The sequence below is a fragment of the Jaculus jaculus genome, chromosome 4, assembly GCF_020740685.1.
Source record: "Jaculus jaculus isolate mJacJac1 chromosome 4, mJacJac1.mat.Y.cur, whole genome shotgun sequence".
NCBI classification, from domain to species: Eukaryota; Metazoa; Chordata; class Mammalia; order Rodentia; family Dipodidae; genus Jaculus; species Jaculus jaculus.
Genome location: NC_059105.1, coordinates 60,497,972 through 60,512,644, shown reverse-complemented (window position 1 = coordinate 60,512,644; position 14,673 = coordinate 60,497,972). Strand labels below are relative to the sequence as shown.

The window sequence follows — 14,673 nt, the reverse complement described above, 5'->3', positions numbered from 1 at the left end:
GCTCCAGCAGGATTTCTCAGTGGTCTGCAGCCCAAGTATGTGGAGCCTTCAGCAATAGGGTCTTACCATCTATTCCTGGTGGGAAATCAAGAACCTTGGCAATGGCCTGTAATTTTTTTTTGTGGGGGGCGGGCATCAGTGACCTCCCTGGTCAACAACTCACTGGAAGTTATCCCACCCCTGGCACTGAAAATTTTCTACTTAACAATTGTTGTAGTCAGGTTCGCATTGCTGGTAGAAATCACCCAACCAAGAGTAGCTTGTGGGAAAACGAGGATTTATTTTGGCTTACAGACTCGAGAGAAAGCTCCACAGTGGTGGGGGAAAATGATGGCATGAGCAGAGGATGGACATCTCACCTGACCCACATAAGGTGGACCATAGCAACAGGACAGTGTGCCAAACACTGGCAAGGGAAAACTGGCTATAACACCCATAAGACTGCCCCCAACAATACACTGCTTCCAGAAGGCATTAATTCTCAAATCTCCATCATCTGGGAACCTAGCATTCAGAACATCTAAGTTTATGGGGGACACCTGAATCAAACCACTACAACAATCTATGGCTTCTGGGTGTACCATTGTGGGATGGAATTTTATAAATATTTTCCTGCTTAAAGACTTCAGCCCTATTTTTTTGGGGGGGGGGTGATGGATAGGTGAAAGGTAGCTATTTTAAGGCACTTTTTTTTTTTTTTTAAACATTTTTTTAATTAATTTTTTATTTATTTATTTGAGAGCGACAGACACAGAGAGAAAGACAGAGAGAGGGAGAGAGAGAGAATGGGCGCGCCAGGGCTTCCAGCCTCTGCAAACGAACTCCAGACGCGTGCGCCCCCTTGTGCATCTGGCTAACGTGGGACCTGGGGAACCAAGCCTCGAACCGGGGTCCTTAGGCTTCACAGGCAAGCGCTTAACTGCTCAGCCATCTCTCCAGCCCTTAAGGCACTTTTTTAAGGGAGTGAGGCCCAAAGAGAACCAGGAGATGCTACCCTACATGCCACCTCACCTAGGCACAAGAACAGAACTCTTGTCAGATATGGAGCTCAGGAAGGACAGAGATTTGATCTACAGAAACCCCTGCTGCCCACAGTCTAGGGCAGTACCTGGGTGGACTGACCCTTGGGTTCATCTTTCCAAACTACTAGACAATCGGGTCTTTCCCTTGCGTACTTGAATCCAATGCTATAAAGGCTGTAGCCTTCTAGCCCCTCCCTCTCTTTTGGTGCAACCCCCACCCCTGTGCCATCCTCTCTGGGCTCCCTCTCATCTCCGCTTGGACACATGTGGGTCTGGTCCCTAGCCTGGCTGGCTGGGGGTGGGAGAGCACAGTGCAGTTTCTTGGTCTGGATGGTTTTAATGCTTGCCTTGGCTTTGTGGTTTGGGGTAGCGTCTCACTTTGCTTACTTGTATGATTTTCCTCTCATTTCTGATCTACCACATGGGGATGCTCTAACTCCAGACCTGCTACCTCTGTAGTGTCCCTAACTCTGGGTAATCGTGAGTGTAATTCTCTTCATTACTCATTTCTCTTCTTCTAAATTTCTTGGACCTACATGTAACAGCTATGTACAAAAAAGTTATAAAATTGTCCTTGGTTTTACAATGATAAATAAAAAACATTAAAATTCTCCAATCAAACAAGGTATGTAGGGATTTTTTATGTTGTTTTTTTTTTTTTGTTGTTGTTAAAACAATGAGAACGAAATAACTTCCTGGAATCTAAAGAGCTGAAGAAGCATGCCACTAATACAGAAAGAGGATATTTTCACAGAGCCAGTACTTTCCCTCTTATCTCCATTTGATGCTAACCAAAACATTGGCCATTTAGTTTAAAAAGAAAAGTGCAATGTGCTTGTGCACATGTACCAGTTAGTTCATGTACAATAAAGGAATGGGGAAGGGGATGATGAAACAATAGAGAAAACGGGCTGGAGAGATGGTTTAGCGGTTAAGCGCTTGCCTGTGAAGCCTACGGACCCCGGTTCGAGGCTCGGTTCCCCAGGTCCCACGTTAGCCAGATGCACAAGGGGGCGCACGCGTCTGGAGTTTGTTTGCATAGGCTGGAAGCCCTGGCCCACCCATTCTCTCTCTCCCTCTATCTGTCTTTCTCTCTGTGTCTGTCGTTCTCAAATAAATAAATAAAAATTAAAAAAAAAAAAGAATAGAGAAAACTATACTGTAGTAGTCAGGATGTGGTGGAACTCAATTGCAGTTTTATGATTGAATCTGTATTCTTGCTCTATAACAGAATCCTGGAGTAAAGTAGGAGGGTCCCTTTTCAGCAGACACCTCCTGTCTGTTGCTGGAACACATCAGTTGTATTTTCATCTTCCACTTCCAACTGTGCAGGTGTGTCTGTTTCATTGATTGGCTGCCCATCAAATCGGAATCTGATCTGCCTCACTGACAAACCCTGTCGCTCACAATAGGCGTTCATTAGTTTACTAAGTGGTGTATGCCTCTTAATCTTAAACTGCATCACAGAACCATCCTGCCCCTCAACCTTCAAATTAATATGATCGTTGTTCTCAGTCTTGATTTCTTCCTTGGGTTTCTCATTGGCTATGATCAGTGCTGAGGTCTCCTCAGCAGCTGCTTCACAAAAGAGGTGCCAGGTCCATACTGAAGGAACATACTAGCAACACCACCAGGTATGGCTTTTCTTTTCTTTTCTTTTTTGACGTAGGGTCTTGCTCTAGGCCAGGCTGACCTGGAATTCACTATATAGTTTCAGGCTGGTCTTGAACTCACTGTGATCCTCCTACCTCTGCCCTCTGCCTCTCAAGTGCTGGGATTAAAGGCATGTACCACCATGCCTGGCTTTACTTGTGGCTTTTAACATGCATATTCTCCTAGATCCTGAAGAAGGGTTATCACTTACTGGATACAGCTACACCCTGTGTTCAGAGAATAAAGCAAGAGGAAAAATGTAATCACACCTTTCCTGATAGTTAAATTTGCAAAATAGTTTCATATTTATTATATGAAAATTACATATAATGAGCAAAACAAATTATCTTCTCATGGGGAAAAATAGAAAATACATTGTAGGATAACTTTTTTTTCTACATCAAGTACAGTAAGTTGTGAAAACATACAGAAATAAAGTGGCTAGAGATGAAACTGCTATAGTTCATCATGCTGGTGTACATTGTATTCCTTGGGAGAGATGAAGCCATCGCCATCATGATCATTCTTCTTAAAAATATCTTCTAAAACTGCATTCTGATAGGATTTGTCACGTGGGTTTTCATCTTTTTCAAAATCCTTTTGCAAGTAATGCTCTATCTAGTAGGCCAAAATAATATATCTTTAGTAAAAAGGCATATCAAATGTCTAGTAACTTTGAGAAATGCTTGCAACAATGAAACTCATAGCCAAGACTATGTACATTACATTATAAGCATTTTAAAAGTTATTTGAGTTTTTGTACTTAAAAATTTTTTTTGAAACAGCTTCTGGAAACAAATGGGTGTTTAATTTTTTCTGATGTTATAGATGGTTGCCGGGAGACAGACTGAGTTTTTCAGAAACCAAATGCTTTCCAATAATCTATACTGGACACATTATCACAAAAGAAAATCTTTTTTTTTTTTTTTTTTTTTTTACTGAGGTATGGTCTCATTTTAGCTCAGGCTGACCTGGAATTCACTCTATAGTCTCAGGGTGGCTGCAAACTCACGGTGATCCTCCTACCTCTCTGCCTCCTGAGTGCTGGGATTAAAGGTGTACACCACCATGCCCGACCAGAAAATCATTCTTAAGGATTTCCATTACTGAATAAAATCCATATTAGAAAGTGGAGTATAGTCATGCACACAACTTTAATCCCAGCACTTGAGAGAGACAGAGGTGGGAAGAACGCTGTGAGTTCAAGGCCAGCCTGCAACTACTAAGTGAATTCCTGGCTAGTTTGGGTGAGGGTGAGATTCTACCTCAGAAAACAAGAAAAAAATCCATATTAGAATTTCTATAATTTAATGCATAGTCAATCGATAGCCTTCAACCATGGCCTTTAGGTGTTTTGAAGCATTTTTCTTAAAAACATTTTTATATATTTATTTGCAAGCAAAAAAAGATAAAGAGGAGAGTGACAGAGAGAATAGGTGTGCCAAGGCCTCTACCAGTTGCAAATGAAATCCAGATGCATAAGCTACTTTGTGCATCTAGCTTTATGTGGGTACTGGGGAATTGAACCTGGGTCATTAGGCTTTGTAGGCAAGACATCTCTCCAGTCATTAAAGCATTGCTTGTTTCACTAGTCAGTACAGAAAATTCCTCTGTGCAAGCATACTAGAGCACTGATGAATGTGACATTAGACACACGATTTCTGAGCACTTGAGATATGTGGGATCTGAGGCGATAGCTCAGTCGGTAAAATGCTTGTCATGTAAACAAACACGAGGACTGGAGTTTAATCCCCAGAAGCTACATTCACAATAAGCCAGGTATGGTGACATGCCTGTAATCCTAGTGCTCGGGAGGCAGAGATGGGGAATCCCTTGATTGCTGGCCAGCCAGTCTCACCAAGTAGGCTAATGAGAGAGATCCTGTTTCAAAACAAGGTGGACAGTACCTGAGGAAGGACATCTGAGGTTGTCCTGTGACCTACACATGCAAGTGAATACACACACACACACACACACACACACACACACACACTAGCTGATGTTTACTGTAAATACAAAATTATAACAAATTTTGGAGACAATAACAAAAAAGTATCTCAGTGATAATTTTCATATATATATTCCATGCTGAAATGGTACTATTTATGATATACTGAGTTAAGATTAATCACTAAAATCTAACCTATAACTTTTTTTTTGTCTTTAGATAGAATCTGTCAATATGTTGTTCAGACTGGTCTTGATTTTGTAGGCTCAAAAGATTCTTCTGCCCAAGCCTCCCTAATATGTTTGGGACTACAGGTTTGTACCCTAATGCTCAACTTTCTTTTTACCTTTTTAAAAAAGATTTTATTATTTATTTATTTATTTGAGACAGAGAGAGGAAGAGAAAGAGGGGTGGGGGAGAGAATGGGCATACTAGGGACTCTAGCCACTGCAAACAAACTCTAGACTCATGTGCCACCTTGTGCATCTGGCTTACATGGGACCTGGAGAATTGAACCTGGGTCCTTAGGCTTCGCAGACAAGCAGCTTAACCACTAAGCCATCTCTCCAGCCTTCTTTTTACTTTTTAAAATGTATATATTAAATCATTTAAAGTTGTATATATGACTCAATTATATTTCCATTTGAAACTGCTGATCTGGGGCTGGGAGAGATGACTCATCAGTTAAAGGTGCTTGTTTGCAAAGCCTACCAGTACAGGTTTAGTTTCCCAGTACCCACATAAAGGCAGATATGCAAAGTGATGCATGCATCTGAAGCTTGTTTGTAGCAGTAAGAGGCCTTGGCATACCCATAGTCACTCTACTTTTCTCTCTCTTCCCCTTTCCTCAAATAAATAAAAATACTTTTTTTTTCAAAAAGGAAGATACTTATGTATACAACAAGTACAAAAAGAAAAGCACACTGAACCCCAGACTTAAGGCATTTTATAGGCAAGAGTAGTTTTGAAAGCTGAACTTGAGCACCCCCCTAAATTTTAGTAATACGTACCCAAGTTCAACCAATATTGATAGACTTTTAGAACAGTCATTGCACCTTAATGTAGATTCTCAGATGTGACTTTGAACTTACATGAATTTTTTTTTTTCCAAAGAAACTAACAATCCTATGTAGGTATAAGGAATTTTAAATATCCTCAGACATTCCAGTCTCTTTTTAAAAATATTTTAAAATATTTTAATTTTCATTTATTTGAGACAGAGAGAGAGAGAATGGGCACATCACGGCCTCTAGTCACTGTAGATGAACCCCAGACACATGTGCCACCTTGGGCATATGGCTCACATGGGTCCTAGGGAATTGAACCTGGGCCTCTTGGCTTTTTTTTTTTTTTAAAACCTTAAGGGCTAAGTCATCTCTTCAGCCCTGATATTCCAGTTTCTAATGTGAAATTGTCCTTTTATAATATAGTTGATGCTCAATAAATACTCCTTTCCAGTTTACTGTAGCAGAGTACAACAAAGCAGTGGTAAGAACATGGCTTTAGTGTTGCTAGTAATGGTCTGTACACTATTCTCACTTGGCAATTTAATACTGTATCCCACCTCCACATGGTTAAGATGGAAGAAATAATTCACTAACTCTTTCTGATGATTAAAGGAGCTTCTGTTAGCTCGTGTTTTGAATCCAGGTTCTGACTGTGTGGTCTTGGGCAAGTAAGTACCTTTCTAAATCCCAGCTAAGAAGGAAGTATCCATGCTGTAGGACTGATGTGAGGATTAATGTTTATGGGTGTCAATAAAAGACAGTGATTGTTAGGCAAGTGGGTAAACATTGCTTTTATCCCTCTGCTGATAACACAGCTGATACCCAATAGGAAACTTGGGAAAGCTGGAGCTAAGAAGATCACGTTTTGGATTTTCTCTAATTTTCTTTTCCAGAAGAGAAGTAAAGAATTTCTGAATGCCTAGGAGTGTTCTGGCTGCAGAAAGCACCTGTGCCAGGACTGCAGGACGTGTGCACAGGCTGTGCATCAGTGGGCTATGAAAACCCACCTGCAGCTGCTACTCCCCCTGAAGAGGGTGCGAAGGAGTCAGCAGACAGGTAGCCCTGGGTAGAGTCAGCTGCCCTTCCACTGCCCTTAAGACATAGCAGATACTCCTCCCTCCCTCCTGACCTGTCCCTGACAGCTCAAGGACAAGTCCTTTCTAAGTTCTTGGAGGAGGAAAAGGAGCTGGGTGGCAAGAAGAAAAAAAAGAAATAGGAGGACTCAGATGTGTGTAGCTGGCTCAGCGGTGGGATGCTTGCCTAGCACGTGCAAGGTCACAGGCGCAATCTCCAGTACAAACTACAGAAACAGAAAAAGACTCATTAGCCACGCATGGTAATTTATGCCTTTTAATCCCAGAATTTGAGAGGCTAAACTAGAAGGATAGCCACAGGTTTTCCAGGCTAGACTGTCTTATATAGTGACAGCAATAAAATAACAGGCGAATAAAGAAACCAAAAGACCAATCAAAAGAGAAAATACAATGGAAAAAAACTTATCCTTGTCATTTGAAATCAACAGCCTTCCTGCTCTGTCATTACCTACTTAGGTGGTGCTTAAGCATTTTTAACTGCCTTTAAACCAATTACAAGTGAGAGAGGTTGCTCATATTAAGGAGTGCAGACTGTGGAACAAGGTAAGACAGAAGGCTTTAATAAAACAAGGATTAGCCCTGAAACATTTATAATGGAAACTACCTGAGAGGCAGGGAGTGTCTAAGGTCAACAGCATGGGGCCAGCCAGCCCAGGTGGCAATCCTGGATTTACCACTTGCAGCTATGTGATTTATTGGCTAGTTGCTTAATCTAACATCATTTTCCTCACCTACGAGGAACAAATGGTGACAGTAGTGTCTACCTTACAAAATGTCATGGAGATTAAAGTTCATATATTGTTTATAATGGCTTCTAGGTGCTAAAAAGTGTGATGGTTTGAATGGAAGATGTTCCCCATATGCTAATGTGTTTTGAACATTTGGGCCCCAGCTATTTAGGAAGGTTGTGTAACCTTTAGGAGATGAAGCCTTGCTGGATGAAGTGTGTCACTGGAGGCAGGCCTTGAGGTGTTACAGTCTGAGGCCCCCACCACGCTGTTACTATTTCTCTCTGACTTCCTCTCGCTGATGTTACTATGTGATGCTGGCTTCCTGCTCATGTCATGTTTTCCCCACCATGATGGACTCTACCTTCTGGAACTGTAAACTAAAATAATTCATGAACTGCTTCTTGTTGGGTATTTTGTCCTAGCAACAAGATAGTAAATGATACCACAAGAAAGCATGAACAAAGTGCTTACTGTCACTACAAAATTCTCATGAGAGATGAAGCCAAATTCTCAGCCCCTATTTACCAACTTCCTATTAAAATTCTTACTAGGGCTGGAGAGATGGCTTAGCGGTTAAGCGCTTGCCTGTGAAGCCTAAGGACCCCGGTTCGAGGCTCAGTTCCCCAGGTCCCACGTTAGCCAGATGCACAAGGGGGCGCACACATCTGGAGTTCGTTTGCAAAGGCTGGAAGCCCTGGCGCGCCCATTCTCTCTCTCTCCCTCTATCTGTCTTTCTCTCTGTGTCTCTCGCTCTCAAAAAAAAAAAAAAAATTCTTACTAGCTCTTTTCATAATCTCATGTAAGCCCTCAGTCCTTTGAGGTGAGAATTATTTGCCTTGTTCTTACAGAGCTGCTGGCAAAAGAGATCGGGTCCTGTAGTCTAGGAACTGGAAGTGACAATGCTGAGGGTTGAACCCAGGGCTTCATGAGTGGTAGGCAAGCACTGAGTCCCCTGAAAAGCTGGGGACCAAGTGTTCCTAACACTGAGTTGTATCCTCAGCCTTAGATCACTAAGTTTCCCAGGTTGTCTTTGAACTTGTCCTCTTCCTGCTTCAGCTTTGAGTAGCTGCCGTTACAGGCTTACTGTTGGTTTAGGATTTTAATGAGATAGGAGCATAGGGAGAAAAAGTAAAAAAGACTCAAGGTTTACATTGGAAAAGCCTATTTTCTTCTCAGAGTTTAGAGTTTTTAGTAAAAATTAAAAGTCAAGAGAGCACATGATAGCTGAAACTAAAAAAATATTGGCTATACAACTGCATTTAAATGATAATGAAAAAATTAGGCTACACATAGGAAATTTGAATTACCTCGGCTTTAGAGAGCTGCCTGTCATTGTTTGTGTCCACCTGCTTAAATGTTTCCATGCTCCGTGGTCCTTTGGTCACCGCATAAAGTTCAATCTCAAAAATCAATGTTGCATCAGGTGGAATCTTGCCTTCTGCTAAAAAGATATACATTTTAATTGTTTAACTTACTTGAAGATAGGTTTCAGATATTAATTGAATAGCTATATTACTATTAGGATCATATTACTTATAGGAGTTGCTTTTAAATGTAATGTAAATCCTTTTAACTATGTAAATGTTTTGGCTTTTCAAATTTTTCCCCCCCAAGCTTAGGAAATAGCCTAGTGGATAAAGCACTTGCCATGCAAACTCGTGAGAACTCAAGTTCAGATACTCAGCACCCACATAAGGCTGGACACTGTGGCATGAGCATCTACAATCTCAGTGTGCCTAATGTAAGAAGGGAGGAGACCGGAGAATCTCTTGGAAACTCATAGGTCAGTTGGCCTGGCAAGTGCAATGAGCAGTGAGAAACCCTGACCCAAAACAAGGTGGGAAGTGAGGGTGTATGTGTGTGTGTCCCTATGCATGTTTATATGCAGGTGGGAGCATATATGCACATGGATGTTCACACAAGCGTGCACACAGCTGTGTGGAGGCCAGCGGGAGATCTTCTTTAGTTGTTCTCTCTGATTTTTTTGAGGCAGGGTCTTATTAAACATAGAGCTTACCCATTCAGCTAGAACCCAATGGCTCTTCCTCTACCTCCCCAGTGCTTGGTCTGCAGGTATGTGCCACCAAATTCACCTTTACTTGGGTGCTAGGAATCCCAATTCAGAGCCTCAGGTTTGCGTGACAAAGTCCTTTACCCACTGACCCATCTCCCCACCCCCCTTTTTCTTTCCTGAGGTAGGGTCTCATTGTAGCCCAGGCTGACCTGGAATTCACTATGCAGTCTCAGGCTGGCCTTGAACTCACAACGATCCTATCTCTGCCTCCCAAGAGCTGGGATTAAAGGCATGTGCCACCATGCCTGGCTAAACCCCTTTTTAATAACTACTTTTTAGGAACTTTTTTCCCATATATTTTTAAAACAAGTCATTTCAAAGGAACTATAGGACCACTGTTTCCTGGCTAAAATAAACACAGAAGTTTTGCACTTTGTGTGTGTGTAGAACGTGTGGTGTGTATATGCAATGTGAATGTGCAGATATGCATGACCCATGCATATGTGTGTAGACACAGAGGATATTTATTGTTGGGTATCCTCCTCTACACGCTTCTGCCCTATTTCCTTGTGAACCTGGAGCTTTCCATTGTACAGTTATATGACTGACCAGAGAGCCTCAATCATCTGCCTGCCTCTACCTCCCTCAGTGTTGGGATGACAGACATATAGCCACACTCAGCTTCTCAGACGGTGCTGAGGATCAAGCTCAGGTCTCCTGCATGTGCAGCATGTGCTCTTGCTCACTGAGCCATCTCCCCAGTCCCCACATTGTTTGAAAAGATATTTTTATTATTTATTTGCAGGCAGAGAATGAGGGGAGAAAGAGAAAGGGAGGGAGGGAGAGAGGGGGGAGGGAGAGAGAGAGGGAGGGAGGGAGGGAGGGGGAGGGGGAGAGAGAGAGAGAGAGAGAGAGAGAGAGAGAGAGAGAGAGAGAGAGGGAGAGAGAGAGAGAGAGAGAGAGAGAGAGAGAGAGAAAATCCTCACACATTACAGCCTTTTGCCACTGCAAATGAACTCCAGATGAATATGCCACTTTGTGCATCTGGCTTCACATGGGTACTGGAGATTTGAACCTGAGTTTTCAGGCTGTAAAAGCAAGTGCCTTTAACCACTGAGCAATCTCTCTAGCTCCCTTGTCCCCACCACAGATGTTTTTATTAGTACCCCTATCATGTTCAGTACAGAGAAGAAATGTGCATGCAGAAAAATTCCAAAGTGTAGACAATCACTGAGAAAATGATTTCGTATAGTTACTTGAAAGAATAAATAAAACATAAATATTAATATATCTGTTTTAAAATTCTTCATAGAGATTAAAAATTTCATGACAAGAATCTGGAAATAATTTTGTAAAGAAATTTCTAATCACCATAATAACGAGTAAGTTGAATATTCCCTTTAGTAAATTTAACCTTTGGCAATGGTGGTGATGGGGAGACAAGATTTTGTGTATCACCCGGGATGCAGGAATCACAGATAATTTTAAGAGATGGGCTATTTCAGATAAACATTTCATAGACTGGCTAAGAGGCAGTGTGTGGCTTGTGTCATAAGTATATATCCATGGCCTTACAGATTACCTGATCTATTTATTACAGATAACTGCTGAGTGAATGATTCGTTCATCTTATTTTGAAAATGGATAAGCTTATCCTTTGAAAGAAACAACAATTTCTCTAATGAAAAAGAGGCATACTTGCTAAGTTGTTAATAATTCAAAGAGAAAAAAAAATGCAAGGTAAAGCCTAAAGGAGAAGCAGATTGTAATTTCTAAAGCCAGGGCAGAGAAAAATCTATCCAGGTATCATGTAACTAATATGAAAGATACACAGGAGATTCCAGAACAAGTCTACTAAAAACATAGAGAATAGTGCTAACTAGTTCTTTGATTTACAAAAAAAATTCAAGCATGCAAAAAGAAAATATATGATGGAGAATGGAATTTCAAAGGGGAAAGTGTGTGGGGGGGAGGGAGGGTATTACCATGGGATATTTTTTTATAATCATGGAAAATGTTAATAAAAATTAAATTAAAAAAAAGAAAATATACAATTGCTATAGAATTACTTATATTTAGAGTATTAAGTCAAAGAAGTAGGAGTTAATGCAAAGGATATACATACCACATAATCATTAGTTAAAGCAATAAAAAGTCACATGCATTTAAAGACATGCAGAAATGTTCTCTGGCAGGAGGCAAGGGTATTTTGCAGAGGAAAGACTTCTTCAAGCATCACCTAAAATGAAGTTATAGCTAATGTTAGGTCTTCATAACAGCTTACTTACTTTATTTTTTGCCTTCCTTCCTTCCTGCCTTTTTTTTTTCCTGAGGTAGGGTCTCACTCTAGCACAGGCTGACCTCGAATTCATTATGTAGTCAGTCTCAGGGTAGCCTTGAACTCATGGTGGTCCTCCCACCTCTGCCTCCCAAGTGCTGGGATTAAAGGCATGTGCCATCATGCCCCACTAGCAGCTTACTTTAAAGAAGTTTATGTGGAGCCGGGCAAAAAACAAAACAAAACAAAACGAAAAACCAAAACAAAAAACAAACCAACAAGAAAGAAGCTTATGTAACCAAGATTTGTTAACTAGTTACTTATGGTCTGTAACTTTTAAAGTAATTGAGTGCAAGCTGTTGTAGTACAGATCAGGCCAGCGGTTAAGAACAGTCAGATGTGCACATGAAATGAACACACACCATGCAAAATATGATTTGGTGGAGGGTTGGGGAATGCACTCTAGTGTTTCCTGAACTGACTGTACTCTCAGCTTTATTCAGTTTCGGGCAGTCAAAGCTATGGGGAGCCTGAGCAGAAGACATATTACAAGTTTGCATCAGGTCAGATCATGAGTTGTTTATGTTATCAGGAAATCTTTGGAGAAGTTTTCCAGGTCCCTAGGCTTAGCCTGTGCAGACATTAGCTTTTTACCAATTAGCTTCATCTCCACAACTTATGATCTATAATTTTAAAAATAATTGAGTGCAAGCTGTTTTAAATGCAGGTCAGGCCAGCAGTTAAGGACAGTCAGATACGCATACTTATTTGGGCCTCAGCTTCCCTATGAGTAAAATGAAGGTGCTGGTGAAGTTACCTGTGAGATGCATCATTCTTGTGTTTACTACAGACACCTCTAATTGAATATGAACTAATAATTCAGAGTATTCAAACTTCCACATCCCCGTAGCAAGGGTCTAGTTTCAATTTTAAATACATACCGATATATAGTCCTATGATTTATTTTTAAATATACTATTAAATAAACTATTAAATAAATAAATTATTAAATAAACTATTAAGCACCTTACCATAGCCTTCTTTTCCATATGCAAATGAAGGAGGTATAATCACTTTTCTCTTTTCTCCAGGACACATGTCCATCATAGCAATGTCCAGCCCCTTTATGACTTGTCCAACACCAAGAACAAACCATTTGGGGTGACCTTCATTTTGTGTCCGGCTATAATAAAAAAATACTTAAGTAAGCTGATCTCAAGAAGCCAAATATTAAAATAAAATAAAGCTGGTAGTTAGTTATAATTTAAAATTGGAGTCTCCCATATTAGTTGCCTTCTCAACTTCCTTTGTATTTGGCTCCAACTCACTGTAATTGGCAGAAGTATCATTTGACCAAAGTAGTCATTAAGGTCATCTCATCTTGTTTTTGATTTTGATATTTTTATTTTATTTATTTGCAAGTAGAGAGAGGGGGGAGGGAGAAGGAGAGAAAGGAAGGAAGGAGAGTGGGTGCACCAGGGCCTCCAGCTGCTGCAAATTAACTCCAGATGCATGTGCTACTTTGCTCACTGGCTTTATGTAGGTTCTGGGGAATTAAACCCAGGTCATTAGGCTCTGCAAGCAAGTGCGTTAATCGCTGAGACATCTCCAAGTTTTCATCTTTTCTACTATCTTAAAAAAACCATGTTACCAGTTAAGTTTATTTAATGGGTACTCTGCTTCTAACTAGCTGCATGGTACACATTTAACTGCTTTGGGTCTGTTCTAAAAATATGGAGAAAGTTAAGCCCTAACTGTCATTGTAACAGCAATTTAAAATAGCATCTTTTCTTATGAGTTCTTCTATATGCTTCTAAATGGGAAGAGGTTAACTTCGTTTCTCCAGGCCCATCTTTGTAGAGTAATAGCACAGATAAGGAAAGAACATTCAGCCAGGGAGTAGTAAACCATCAATTAAGTCTGAGTAGGCAGGGAAGAGAGAAGAGAGAGCAGGCAGGAGGGCAGGGTGGAAAAAATCACCAGAGGGAACTGCTCGTTAGAAAGTGACCCCCGCCCCCTCAGCCTGGAGACCAGAATAAAATAGCTTTAGCTACCACATGTCATTTGTCTGCAAAGACTCCCACCCTGGGCCCAGGTTAAGAGTGAATCTCATTACAGGAAGTCTTTCGATTTAGTTCTAAGGGTTCCAGGGATATCTGTCCTGGTATGAAGTTTGCCAATTTCTTAGGCTAACATTTTCAATAATTTAAAAGAACATATTTTTTAAGGGACCTATTGCCATTTAACCTGATTCCCGCCCCCCGCCCCGTGACTAAATGGTTCAACTTGTCTTTTGACAGAACCCTTAAAACGACAACACAAACAATTCCGGCTGACGGCAGTGATGGGGAGACAAGACTTCGCGCATCACCGGGCCGCGGGAAGCACTTGGCAGCATCTCCTACCTGCAGTAGAATTTCGTGCCGTCTTTAGCCAGGTAGCCATCGTAATGGGCATTTAGCATGTCTCCCTTCCTGCTTGTCTTCGAGCAGTTTTCGGGACGATGCAAAACTTCTATTTTCACGTCCTCTGTCCCCTCCTCGGTCTTTTCTCCCCGAGCAGTACAAAAGCTCCACAGGTAGAAGTAAACGACTAGTCGGGCTAAGCAGCGCATGGCTCTGGGAGCGGCGCCGCAGGACCCGGCGATGCAGCTGCCCAGCGGCCGAGTTGCGACGCGTGGCAGGCTTCGTCGCACGTCACAAAGGCCCGGGGCGGGCCCCGCGCTAGCTCCGCCTCCCCGGGCTCCCGGCGAATGTGCGCTGGGGCGTGTGAGGTTCGGGGCTCCGGGCGAGGCCCCCCCCCCCCTTTACCCTCGCCCCTTTATTCCTGGCTGGGTAGCGAGGCTGGCGTTTCCTACAATAAAATTAGCGCACGAAACGACAGGAGGTGGGATGCTCTAGTCCGAGAATATATGGCTGTCATTTCT

At 41.7% G+C, this 14,673-nt stretch overlaps 2 protein-coding genes across 3 annotated transcripts; both read right to left on the bottom strand.

Annotated features, from left to right (window-relative positions):
- Nucleotides 1-2,195: 2,195 nt before the first annotated feature.
- Nucleotides 2,196-2,847, bottom strand: LOC101607448 (small ubiquitin-related modifier 2-like). The gene is made up of 2 exons (XM_045148370.1): nucleotides 2,832-2,847; nucleotides 2,196-2,627 (listed from the first exon to the last, which is right to left on the bottom strand). Exons 1-2 carry the CDS (start codon nucleotides 2,845-2,847, stop codon nucleotides 2,284-2,286), a joined length of 360 nt encoding a protein of 119 aa, XP_045004305.1. The 3' UTR covers nucleotides 2,196-2,283.
- A 109-nt stretch (nucleotides 2,848-2,956) lies between these two features.
- On the bottom strand, nucleotides 2,957-14,420 carry Fkbp7 (FKBP prolyl isomerase 7). 2 transcript variants are annotated; one of them, XM_045147675.1, is made up of 4 exons: nucleotides 14,153-14,420; nucleotides 12,779-12,930; nucleotides 8,763-8,893; nucleotides 2,957-3,293 (listed from the first exon to the last, which is right to left on the bottom strand). In XM_045147675.1, exons 1-4 carry the CDS (start codon nucleotides 14,359-14,361, stop codon nucleotides 3,132-3,134), a joined length of 654 nt encoding a protein of 217 aa, XP_045003610.1. In that variant the 5' UTR covers nucleotides 14,362-14,420; the 3' UTR covers nucleotides 2,957-3,131. The 2 variants fall into 2 exon arrangements, with proteins under 2 accessions (XP_045003610.1, XP_012804617.2); XM_012949163.2 differs by having other exon boundaries at nucleotides 8,763-8,896; nucleotides 14,153-14,418.
- Nucleotides 14,421-14,673: the final 253 nt, after the last annotated feature.